At 43.6% G+C, this 13,454-nt stretch overlaps 1 protein-coding gene across 1 annotated transcript in view; it reads right to left on the bottom strand.

Moving 5' to 3' along the window:
- Nucleotides 1–759: 759 nt before the first annotated feature.
- Nucleotides 760–13,454, bottom strand: part of LOC138371431 (uncharacterized) — an 85,523-nt gene continuing 72,828 nt past the window's right edge. The window contains exons 5-6 of the mRNA XM_069336276.1: nucleotides 7,507–7,729; nucleotides 760–4,370 (exon numbers count right to left, since the gene is read on the bottom strand). Of these exons, the coding sequence (XP_069192377.1) occupies nucleotides 3,937–4,370; nucleotides 7,507–7,729 (657 nt within the window). The 3' untranslated portion in view covers nucleotides 760–3,936. The remainder of the gene's footprint in view (nucleotides 4,371–7,506; nucleotides 7,730–13,454) is intronic.

The following is a 13,454-nucleotide window of genomic DNA, read 5'->3' as shown; positions in this document are numbered from 1 at the left end:
GAATGAATCAGATCTGACCTTAAAGTTGGGTGTGAATTTGATGTATCAACACCATTCAATAAACCATAAATTACATTCTATCACTTAGGATCTTTGATATTTCAACTACACCTTTTTTTTGTGTGAGAAATTTTTTTGTGGACTATTTTTTTTGTGTGAAAAGTCGGGTTTTGTAAGAAATTCATATTTACTCATTAATATTGAAAATCTTTATAGATGTCAATTATCAAAGAGATTTTACCCTTTTGAACGGCTGTCAGGTTTTCCACGAACTTAAGACACTGCTGGAATCCTACGAACTTTGCTGGAAGCCTCCAGTGGCTGAAGCCTCCAAACACTGATTGAAGCCTCCAGACGCACTAATGAAAGCCCTCCGGCACTGGTGGAAGCCTCCAGGCACTAGTGGAAGCCTCCAGGCACTAGTAGAAGCTTCCAGACACTGATGAAAGCCTCAAAACACTGTAGGAAGCCTCCAGATACTTCTCGAAGCCTCCAGACACGTCTGGAAAGCTAAAAACATTGCCGGAAACCCCAGAGCAGTGTTGGAAGCCTCAAGGCTCTGCTTAAGTCTCCAAATACTGCTTGAAATCTCAAGGCTGTGCTGGACAAGACACTGCTGGAAGCCTCGATTAACACGTTTTGAGATGAACATGTTTTTGACTTTATATATATATATATATATATATATATATATATATATATATATATATATATATATATATATATATATATATATATATATATATATGAGCTATTTTGATGTTTTTCACCTCATTTGGTTATAACTATTAAAAGGCTTATAGTGTTCTCAATATATATATATTTTTTTCGATTTTTTCTCGTCCAATTTGGTTTTAAATTTTGGTAGCTTGAATGTATCACTAACGGGTATGTCGGTGATTTTGAAACCCCTTTTATAGTGCCTCTGCCTTTTCTGTGGGGCCTTTATCTAATTAATACTGTACAAGGCTTTCTGTGTCACCATTTTGCACTACAGCAGTCTGTTCCACTCTGTTCCGTCCGTTTTTGCTTCACGAGTCTCTGTCTGTTCACTCTTCTGCACTGGACCAATCTTTCTGTTGCACCCTCGCTGCACATGATGGATGTCTTAGCTAAGTTGCAAGATAAATTAACCATAATCTGGGACAGAGAGGGAGGGAATTATCAGGGGGAAAAGCGCTAAGCCATTACGGCTATATAGCACTGGGAATGGATCAGGATAAGGATTTGGGATGGGACTGGAGGAAGGAATGGTGCCCAAACACCTGGACGATCGGGGATTGAACGCCGACCGGCATGACGCGAGACCGTCGCTCTACCGTCCAGCCCAAGTGGTTGGGCAGCAGGGAAAAGGTATATCTGCCTCTCATGGTTGAGTACTTCCATTCCAACGTGGTGGGAGAGGGGCGGAAAGGCTCGATCTAACCTATCCTGTCACAGGGGTACTCACCTAGTTGTGCCTGCTGGGGTTGAGCTCTGGCTCTTTGGTCCCGCCTCTCAACCGTAAGTGCAGGTGTACGAGAACAGCCAGAGAGAAATGATTGATGATTGAGAGGAAGCTGTCTCAACTCGCAGGCTTAAGCTGTCTGGAGCCTTCACCCTTGAATAGTGTTCCAGGTCCCATCACATAGCTGTTAAGGTCCCATCACATAGCTGTTAAGGTCCCATCACATAGCTGTTAAGGTCCCATCACATAGCTGTTAAGGTCCCATCACATAGCTGTTAAGGTCCCATCACATAGCTGTTAAGGTCCCATCACATAGCTGTTAAGGTCCCATCACATAGCTGTTAAGGTACCATCACTTATAGTACAATCACAGAGATGTTGTGGTCCAGAGTCTTATGGTCCAATCACGAAGTATTATGGTCCAATCACGAACTCTTATGGCCCAATCACGAACTCTTATGGTCCAATCACGAACTCTTATGGTCCAATCACGAACTCTTATGGTCCAATCACGAACTATTATGACCAATCACAGAACTTTTGAGTAGTCTATTATGCCGCGCATATCAAGGCAACTCTAATTTCCAAACACAGATTGGGTTCCTTCACACAATACATTTCTCTTTATCATGCTTCACAACACACAAAAATAATCAAACATTTTCTCACTAAAAAACGAACACGAAAAACATCATTCAGCCCTAAGGAAAACGTTTGTTTTCTTTTAAAGAATTTACAAGTTCATTTTGAACTGATATCTTCATTTCTTTTACACCTCGCTGCCTCTTACCTAACTTTGTAGTGGAAAATGTATTATTTTATTATTTTTGGTCAATGTTTACAATGTTTTACGAAATATATTTTTGTAAAATATAATTTTTTTACGACAGTTCGATTTTCCCTGATGAACAGAACGGTCGGTGAGTTTATTTTAGCGATAAGATGGCTTATCTAAGACCGTGTATGATAACACTTTGTTATAGGTACTGTATTTGAATTAGGAACTGCACTTTGCTCTTATGCTCGGTCAAGGGCGTGATGCCACTGTTATTACGCTCGATCGGTGTTTTTTTGGCACGACGATTATGCAAAGGAAAATGCTGTCGGTGAGGTTATTATGTCAGTGGCAAAAGCTTCTCAAAGGTTATTATGCTGTCAGAAGCAACTGCTTGCCATTGTGTTATTATGCTCAGTCAGGGGCAAGTGTTTACGCCAGGATTATTACGCTCAGTCAGGGGCTAGCTTACGTCAAGGTTATTATGCTCGGTTAAGGGCACGTGCTTAAGCCAATCTCATTATGTTCAGTCAAGGGCTCACGTGAAGGTTATTATGCTCAGTCAAAGGCACGTGCTTAAGCCAATCTCCTTATGCTCAGTCAAGGGCTCACGTGAAAGTTATTATGCTCAGTCAAGGGCTCACGTGAAAGTTATTATGCTCAGTCAGGGATTTGTTTTCACACAGGATTCTGAACCCCAAAACATCACTCACACACTAAACACAACTCTTGGTAAAGCGTAGGTATTTATATGGCATACCTCACATTATTGTCTCCATAACCCGTTTGCGGTATTCTCTAACAATTTCAGTTAACTAAAGACATACAAAACTTCTTAGTCTACGTCCAAGACCAGTACTGTGATTCTCAATACACGATTTGACGGTGTTGTGGAAGGGAAGTGGGGAAAATTGGTGGGTGAAGGGAGGGAGAAAAGGGAAAGGGAGATTGGTGGAAGAGAATAGAAGAAAGGACGCATTGGCTTAAGGGAAGTGGGTAGCTTATACTATGAAGGGTAATAGAGGAAGGGAAGGCATATAGAGGAAGGAAGGGAGGACAGTAGAGAGGAGTTGGGGGGGGGAGGTCCATAGAGTGATTCACTCGTAATATTTATCTCATTTACAAAATATTAAACGACTTTGAATTGTACGTTTGACTGCCTCTGTGATTTGTGCTTTGAACTTCCGTAGTTTTTATCACGTGGTCCGGAGCAGCCAGAGACCACCTTGGACCACTTTTACCCACACGAGAGGTCCATATGAGGTAATATGCCCCCTCGAGGCCACTGGGAACCACCTGAGGGCTCTGAACCACTGCACACGTTTTAGAAACTATCGAGGACCTTACAGGACCTGATGGGATGGTTATTTACTTAACAAGAGAGATACTCTCGTGGCTAAACCTGTAGTTACACCGGTTGGTCCAGACCTCTTCGAAGCATAAAAGCAGTTAGAGACCACTTAAGGCTTTTCCTTCATCTCCAAAGACCATTTAGACGGTCTCCATATTCCTCCAAATATCTGTACTCGTCTTCAAAAAATGTATAGGCCTCTTGGTCAGCCCAGCCGTCCGCAGGCCATGAAGACCATTGATTCTGGCAGACCGCTTCATACCACCGAAGACCACTTGAACCACTAGACCACCGGAGACCACTAGACCACCGGAGACCATAACAGGCACCACGGGGGAGACCAGAAGCCGTTGATGGTGGGGTTTAGAGCTCGTTCTCCAGTTCCTCCTCCATGAGGGTGGCGTAGGGCACCGGCAGGAGTGCCTCGTCTATGGTGTCCTGCCGCTGGAGGACGATGGTGTGGGAGTGGGAGGAGTGGTGGCCGGCGGTGTCCGGGGGCGTGGGGGACACCCGCAGCTCCGGCGTCGTACACACCGGGTCTCCGCCCGCCCACGACGGCCCCGCTGTAGGAGACCGACGGAGACTACTGACGGAGGTGCTGTCGAGGCTGCGTCCCCGGGGCACAGCCTCGTGCAGGAGGGGCGTCGGGCAGCGGTAGTTCTCCAGGTCAAGGCTCTGGCTCTGGCAGGACCTCCGGCGGGCGAGGGGATGGTGGGCGTGCACGCCGGCGGTCTCTCCGTGGGCGGCTGACGGCGAGGGTCCGCGCCCACACCCGCCGTCCTCACTGTTCCCACGACCTGCAAGGAGACCAGCCTTTGTCATCACACTCCACAATGTTATTTATAAAGTAATTTAATAGAAATTATTGTAAATACACACACACAACATATATATATATATATATATATATATATATATATATATATATATATATATATATATATATATAAAAATTTCAGTTGCATATTGTCCTGGGGACCATTCAGGCTTGTTCGCATATATATATATATATATATATATATATATATCAGAGAGCCGCTAAAAGGTCCAGAAAACTAAATTAATGCGTGTTAAGAGCCACACCTACCGGACTCCAGGGGCCACACCTGCCGGGCTCCAGGGGCCACACCTGCCGGCTCCTGGTGCCACACCTGCCAGGCTCCAGGGGCCACATCTACCGAGCTCCAGGGGCCACACCTGCCGGGCTCCAGGGGCCACACCTGCCGGGCTCCAGGGGCCACACTTACCGGGCTCCAGGGGCCACACCTACCGGGCTCCAGGGCCACACCTACCGGGCTCCAGGGCCACACCTGCCGGGCTCCAGGGGCCACACCTACCGGGCTCCATGAACCCAGGTTCTTGCCAATATCAGGCCGTCATTACCAAAAATGTAATCCGGTAATGAGCACAGGGATTACTGGCGCCTGAGCAATGCCCGAACAAATGTAATTTCGGTTAATAGTCTTTGTGCGTTGTTTTCTCCGCTTGGTAGGATGATAATCTGATGTATTAAGTGAGGTTTAGAGTGTGGTGTAATGTAAATTAATTTTGGGTCACGATTTGCGGCAAGTTCACATAGGCCAGAGAGAGGCAGGTCACAAAGAGTCACACATTGGGAGGTCATACGGAGGTCACAGGTCACAGTGGAAGGCCACACGGGTTCCCCTCCCATGTATTCCCACTGTATCCCTCCCACGTATCAACAATGTGTCCCCTCCCATGTGTCACCATTCCAGCACGGTACGGAGTGGAGCCTGACACTTGCGACTACCATGGCAAAAATGAAAACAAATTTTGAAATTCCTGTCTCCCTCTGAATCATAAATTGTGATCCCATATAACGCCATGCTCTCAGCTGAGGGCAGCAGCAAGCCTTGGAACCAAGCCAGCCTCGCCCTTACGTGCAGCGGGCGTAAGACTCTCTCTTTTTGACGGTGCGATTAGCGGGTCCTGGCATCATCGTAGCACTGTATTGCTCTAGTAATGAAGTAATAACCATTGGTAAGACCGTTGTAAACTAGGGAGGTACTCATGGGCAGCGGCCCGAGGTGTGGGGGGAGCCAGCTGCTGCCACCGTACCAACATGTGACCAACCTTCATGTTGTCAACACAAGCAACATACCCACACATGTTGTCAACACAAGCAACATACCCACACATGTTGTCAACACAAGCAACATACCCACACACAACCTGTGTTATGACTCTGTTGTCGACCGTCGCAGGGTCCCTACGACGGTGCGTAGGGACGCTGATCGGTAGGTGCTACTACCACATCAATGACAATCCCACAACCCCCTAAATATCTCTCCAGTTATCCCTGGAGAGTCGAACCATGGACGCGATGTCCATGAGGAGAGCGAGCGACTCCACCGCTCCAACTCAAGAGCGTCTGAGGGAGGTAATAAATGCCCTTCAAAGGCCTCCTACCCCAGGCGTCGACGTAATCACCTGAAGGATCCCCACATGATCCATCACCGACACCAGCGCCACCAGCGGACACTTTTACCAACTTTGATGATAAGTCCCCACAGTTTCCTAGCCTTTTCAAACTGATAAAATCTCTCTCTCTCTCTCTCTCTCTCTCTCTCTCTCTCTCTCTCTCTCTCTCTCTCTCTCTCTCTCTCTCTCTCTCTCTCTCTCTCTCTCTCTCTCTCTCTCTCTCTCTGTGTGTGTGTGTGTCATTTTGCAAGTAAAGCGAGCGTTAGGCTTCATTCATGCGACGGGAAATTATAAAAATAGCAAAAAGTTGTTAGCCCCCCCCCCAAAAAAAAAAATGGATGAATTGATGTTTCACTGTTTTTTTTTATTCTCCTCCTCTTGTGTTTACAGTGTGAGCGGCATCACCCGCCTCAGGGCTGCTCGGGTAGGCTGTTCCAACTTTAACAGATTTGTCAGTTTGATGTTGGGCTTTAAGCCTATCAGCCCCCTGGAGGATTGATAGGCTTAAAGCCGTGGCAAAACTTTGCTGACTGGCCAGCATTTATATTTTAGTCCTGACCAAATTTCTGGACAAAAGTAGACTGTGTATATTTGCATACATATACATTATATGTGTGTATATGCACAGAGTCTACATATACATCACAGAATTGTAAAATCTTACAATTTCATATATTTAAGTTTCTCGAACCATTTTTTCATGTCTGAATTTAGATTAATGTTTTTGTGGTTTTGTTCCTTGTTCTATATTCTATTTCCCCTCCGTCTGCCTTTTTCTCTTTGTTGAGCCTTCTTCTTATTTACTGATCTTATTCTCTGTTTCTCTTTACTGGTCGTATTATCCCTCTCTCCTTTCACTAAACCAACCTATAAAGACTCTGCAGAATTGCCTTATATTTTATGAGCTAAGAGCGGATTTCTTGCTTAATGCCAGCCCAAGTCTCCTGACCTAAATTATCTGCTCCACTTGCTCTTTCTCTTGCTTCTCCTCTTTGTCCTCTTGTCTCCCCTCTCTCTTGCCTCCTCTCTCTCCTCCTACCAGGCCTCTCTTATCTTTAACCCATCCCATCTCTTTTCCCACAATCTCCTCTCTATCCTTGTAAAGAAATATGCAAGAAATATTACTAAAATATACCCCCGGGGTATCCTTTATCCAGATATAAAAAGTCTTGGATTTATAGCCGCATAAACTATTGTTTAGTAAAGTCAGACTTGTAACGACCTCGCAGATGGTCATTAGTAACGACCTCGGAGTCGTTACCCTTGAGAAGGTAGGGAACCTTCTCCCTTTTCCCTAGTCTCCCTGTCCCTTCCCCAACCCACCCTTTCCTTCTCAACCTCCTCCCTTGATTAACTCTCCCCCCATAACCCCCCAACCCACTCCACCCACGCCTACCCCTCCCTCACTCCCCCCCCTTTAATCCCCCCCTCCAATCCCCCTCCCTCTCACCCCCTCCCTCTCACCCCCCCTCCCTCTCACCCCTCACTCACTCGCCAAGGTGATGCGACACGATCTCAGATTCTCCGCGCTCCTCACTTTCCTGGAGCCTTCTGCAGGGGGCTGCGGGCGGCTGTAGGTGCCGTGGTCGAGGGAGTCTGAGGCCAGACGGAGGCGGTGACGGGCGTGGGCGTGAGCGGGCGGGCGGGTGAACCTGTGCACGGGCGTCTGGTCAATCTGAGGCACGCTGATCTGGCACGCTGGCGGCACGTGCACCTGGGGGTTAAGGGTAGAGTCAGAGTTAATGAGTAAGAGGTGAGTAAGTCTTAATGAGTAAGGTGTATGTGGTAATGGGTAAGATAGTGAACATATGGTGAATATATATTGATTATATGGCAAATATATAGTGAAAATATGAATATATGGTGAATATACAATGAATATATGGTGAATATATAATGAATATATGGTGAATATATCATGAATATATTTGTGAATATACTGTAAGAGACCAATGGTGGTTTGGTAATGAACAAGTGGTTGACAGTTGGTGTGCAGGGAACAGATCCTGCAAAATGGTGAATAAGTGGGAGTAGATGATGAATAAGAGGTGAGTAAGTGGTGAATAACTGGTGAGTAGATGGCTAACAAGTGATGTGTTAGTGATGACGAAATGCCAAACAGAACAAGTTAGTGAAGCCATCATGAAGAAAAGTCAAAACAATTTAACTAATAAATTGTAAATAAACAAATAACAAAGTTTCTTTTTTATTAAAAAGAGGGAAAATTAAATGGCGTTTTCCGAAAAAAAATAAAATATATATTTTCTTGCGTTAAAAAAATATATATATACTTTATTTCCTATATATTTTGGAACCATAAAGAGGACCAATTATAATTTCTGATTATTTCCCTTATAAGTTTTTTGTCCTTGTAAAATTTGGTAAGTATCGGTACATACTTTTTTGTTTTTGTTAATATTTTCAGTGTTGGAGCCTCAAGCGCCCAGCACGATGGAGAGATATTTTATGTATACACACTGTGAGGTTTTATGAAGGAAGGAGAGAGAGAGAGAGAATGAGTGAGTGAGAGTGAGAGAGAGAGAGAGAGAGAGAGAGAGAGAGAGAGAGAGAGAGAGAGAGAGAGAGAGAGAGAGAGAGAGAGAGAGAGAGAGTGAGTGAGACAGAAAAAAATCTTGTTACATAATGTTTTTAATGAATAAAGGCTATTCCTACTGATGCATATATCGGGCTCATGATACAAATAGGTCTCTTGGAGTAGGTTTCTACTGAGCTTCACTTGGTTCCTTATATGACAGTTCCCTATGTGTTAGTTTCAAAGTATATTCTCATGAAATAAATGAATTTCTAGGTGTGGGCTTCAGATAGGTAGGATAGGATAGGTAGGATAACAGCTCTTGCTTGCAGTTTCACTAGGTTCGTCACTAGACATCCCTAATGAATCCTAGTCTTGGTTAAAAAAAAGATGCAATGTAAAATTAATATCTTTAATATGGACAAATAAAAGTCAAATGTAAAAGATATAATATTTGAGTATTACAAATTTTAACATTTGTAAAACAGATCGAAAACTAAGCAAAATATTACAAATATTACTCAATTAGGATGAGAGAAAAGTAAGAGAAAGTTAGGAGAAAGTTAACAAGAGGTTGAAAAGATGGTAAGCAAGGCTAAATTTACAGACATCCATGAAATCGTTTAAGTGTGAAGATTGTGGTGGAGATGGTGATGGTGTTAGTTGGTGGTTGTGGTGGTGGTGACATTGTGGTTGATGGTGGATAATGTGTCCATGTCCTCCTTGTCTATTCAGCTCAGTATGTTATATGATGTGATCATATCTCCTCAAGTTTCTGTTCTCTAGGATGGGAGTTGTAGTTCCCTTAACATATTCTCGTATCCTAACACTCTTAGTTCTGGCACTAGCCTTATTCGAAACCTCTATATCTTTTCAATTTTGGTTTTATGTTTTACAAGGTGCGGATTACAGGACAGTACTGCATAGTCTAGTTTTGACTAACATAATCTGTATACATTTCTTTGATAGAGTCCCTATTTAGATTTTATATGAAGCTTTAATGTTTACCAACTTCCCATATGCTGCTGATGTTACTTTGTTTATGTGTGTCTCTGATGTTAGCATTGGAATTATATGAACACCCAAAGCTTATCTCTCTGATTCCTATAGCTGTCTTCCGTATTTGATGTAGATACCTCTTGTAGATTCTTTCTTTCCCATATTCATTACCTTACATTTATCGGGATTGAATTCTAAGAGCCACTTTGTAGCCCACTCCTGGAGTTTGACAAATCTTCCTGTAACATTCTGCAGTCTTTTTCAGTTTTTATTTTTCTAGTTAACTTTCTGTTAACTTTCTAGTTAACTTTCTGTTAACTTTCTAGTTAACTTTTTTCAAACATTGACACATAGGAGCGCATTCCTTCGGGAAGGGCATTCACATCACATAAATTCGGAACAATAGTAGTTATAGTGGTGATGTTGATGGCGATGGTGGTGATGTGGATGGTGGTGGTGGTGATGTGGATGGTGGTGGTGGTGATGTGGATGGTGGTGGTGGTGATGTGGATGGTGGTGGTGATAGTGGTGGTGATGTGGATGGTGGTGGTGATAGTGGTGGTGATGTGGATGGTGGTGGTGATAGTGGTGGTGATGTGGATGGTGGTAGTGGTGATGGTGGTGGTGATGTGGATGGTGGTGGTGGTGATGGTGGTGGCGATGGTGGTGGTAGTGGAGGAGCCAGTTGTGAGACGTGAGAGTTAAAGCAGACACTCTGAGCAACAGGTAAGAGAGATCACCCCCCTCCCCCCCCTCCAGCCAGGTACAAGATATTGACAACCTTGAAGTGCTTAAACAAGCTCATTTACACATGCCAAGGACACGCCAGGTGTGTATATATATACACACAAACTGTACAAGTTTATTGACATATGTAGCATAATATCAGGTTATAATAAAGATTCTGTGATACATGGATAATAACGAACATATTAAGTTACACATAAATACAAGTTATACAAAGACATTTATACAGACAAACACAGAACATCAAGTTTCTAGACTCGGCAATGGCCGGCGACTGGATGGAAGGGAAGCAAATAATTCACTACCTGATCTTTCGTTGATGCGAGGCGATGGAGAGAGAGAGAGAGAGAGAGAGAGAGAGAGAGAGAGAGAGAGAGAGAGAGAGAGAGAGAGAGAGAGAGAGAGAGAGAGAGAGAGAGTGTGTGAGTGACTTGAGAATGGTCCATGACGGACCGAAACGTCGTCGTCCCTTCACCTTCTAGTGTGTGGTCTGGTCAACAGAGAGAGTGGGAGAGAGGAGGGAGGGATTGTGAAAGAGGAGGGAGAGAAAAGAAAGGTGGGATGAATACAGACAAGAAAAAGTGAAAGGAATTAACAGTGGGAAAGATAGAAGTGATGAGGGGAAAAGAATGAACTTTGAAAAGCTTGAAAGAAAGAATGAAAAGATGGAAAGCAGGATAGATAGAGAGGAAAAACAAAAGCAGGACCACCTGGCTGAAAGGTTGTAAATGCTACTAGCCAACTCTCAGCTCCAGGGTTCGAGCTGTGAGGTCTTGAGCCTCTGGGAGACATCTCCTGATGGACCCTACTGCCCTTCACGCCATCTACGCCTCATGTGTGTGTCACTCAAATGTTTCTTTCACATCCAAAATCAACCAAAGAGTTGCCAAAATGTTATGAAGAGATGCGATATTGTTGTGATTATCAGGTTAGTTTTGGCTTATTTAGAGTTTTTGGTTGGCTTTGTCACTCGAGGTCAGTTGTAGGGGAAAATTATGGCAGTATGTAAATGAGGAATATATGAAATTGAGTAAGGAACTTAGAGAGAGAAGCTTATAGACAAAAGTACAAGACATACAAAATATATACAAAACACACACACACACACACACACACACACACACACACACACACACACACACACACACACACACACACACACACACACACACACACACACACACACTCTCACACACTCACACACACACCGCTGCCTGACGATTCCCTTTAGGGGCACAGCGTCTATTTTTAATGAATGATCTGTCCTTCCCAGGAAGTGTAACCTGCCTCTTACACACACACACTCCTCTTCCCTTGCCCTTGCTCTCTTTTCCCCACCCCCTTCCCATTTTCTTTTACACACGTGGGTCCAGAAACCGTCAACTGGCGATTCCTCTTAGCAGGCTTTCCCATTCCATTGGTCATAGTAAGCCTTACCCACTAGTTTTCCCTGGAATTCGATCCGCCATTCGCTTAAGGACCAGGTACCCAATCACTGATGGGTGAACTGAGACGTGCAGTTAAGAATTGTATCTTTGACTATTTGTCTCTGCCTTTCTCAGGGTTCGAACCCATGCCGTCTAGGATCACCCCCTAAACGTACACAGTACCGTGACCACCGCACCAATGATCGTCTATAAGGACTGGACACTCACACACACACACACACACACACACACTCAAGAATCTTACCATCACTGTATTCATTACACTCATTTATCACTGTAAATAGTGTACTACCTTATGCGTCTCCCATCATACGCATTCTCCCTGTTGCAACCCAGACACACCCTCCCTATCACCCCCCACATACTCCCATTTCCCTTCTATACAGCCCTCTATATCACCACCTACACACACACCCTTCATGTGTGTATAGATGGAGAACCTCCCTCTCACCAAACACTGTTTCTGTCTCCCCATTGCTGTATCCATTTTATCAGCAAACCGTCTTTATCACTGTAAACATCTCCACACACCTTTCTCCATCTTCCTCTCGTCACTGTAACCATCTTCTCAATACAATCTTTATCACTGTAAACATTTTCACTACACACTATCTCCATCACTGTAACCATAAGGTTGGTCCCAAAAATGAAATCTCTCAACTGATCAGAGGTTTTAATTATTAATATCTAAATACACTAATATCTAAAGTAATGCTATACTCTTGGGTGGCATTAAAAAATACAAAAATAAATCAGAAATTTCATAAAGAATAAACATGTTTTTCATAAATTTTTACGAATATTGAACTTTTATTTTCAAATTTTTAGTATTTTTTTAAATAGCTTGTTAGGTATCACTCAGAGCACTTTAATTTTTTTAAATGTAGCAGAAGGTGAGAAAGAGAGAGAGAGAGAGAGAGAGAGAGAGAGAGAGAGAGAGAGAGAGAGAGAGAGAGAGAGAGAGAGAGGAAGGAAGGGAGGGAGGGAGAGAGAGGGGGGAGGGAGGAAACCGAGAGTAAAGAATTAAATGAAGAAAGAAGGGAATGCAAGTGGAAGGAAGGAACAGAAAAAATCATTGAGAAGAAGAATCAAAGTTAGATACAGTGAGAAACTTTAAGAGGGAGAGGAAGAGATAGAAATATAAATGGAGAGGAATAATTAGGTTATCGAGAAGGAGAGACCGTAGAAGAGGACGAAGGGGAGATGAAGGTAGAGTTTAAGAGAAAGAGAAGAGATTGAGTAGGATATGAAGCAGATGAAGCTGTAGGTAAAGAAGAGTAAAAGTGAGGAGAGAAAGATAATAAAGAATAATACAGAGAGGGAGAAAGTTGAAGATTATGTGGAAGAGTTAGAAGGAAGAGGGAGAAGTAGGGTAAGAGTTTCATTCTCTTGTTACTCTTGAGTGAAATATTCTGAAACAAAGTAGACACGGCTCTAATGAACAGTTCCTTAAAGTCGTATCTCACTTGTGTTTTATGTTTCATACCTACTGGGTAAGACAGAAGAGGTGTTTAAAACACTCCATACCACCATCTCTCTTTTACTCTTTCTGCTGTTTTCATATCCCAGCTCCTTGTCCTCATATCCCAGATTTTTGTCCTCATATCCCAGCTCCTTGTCCTCATATCCCAGATCCTTGTCCTCATATCCCAGCTCCTTGTCCTCATATCCCAGCTCTTTGTCCTCATATCCCAGCTCCTTGTCCTCATATC

Source organism: Procambarus clarkii, chromosome 35 (assembly GCF_040958095.1).
Source record: "Procambarus clarkii isolate CNS0578487 chromosome 35, FALCON_Pclarkii_2.0, whole genome shotgun sequence".
Lineage (NCBI taxonomy): Eukaryota > Metazoa > Arthropoda > Malacostraca > Decapoda > Cambaridae > Procambarus > Procambarus clarkii.
Note: the sequence above shows the minus strand (reverse complement) of the source record. Positions and strands in the feature narration are given on the sequence as shown.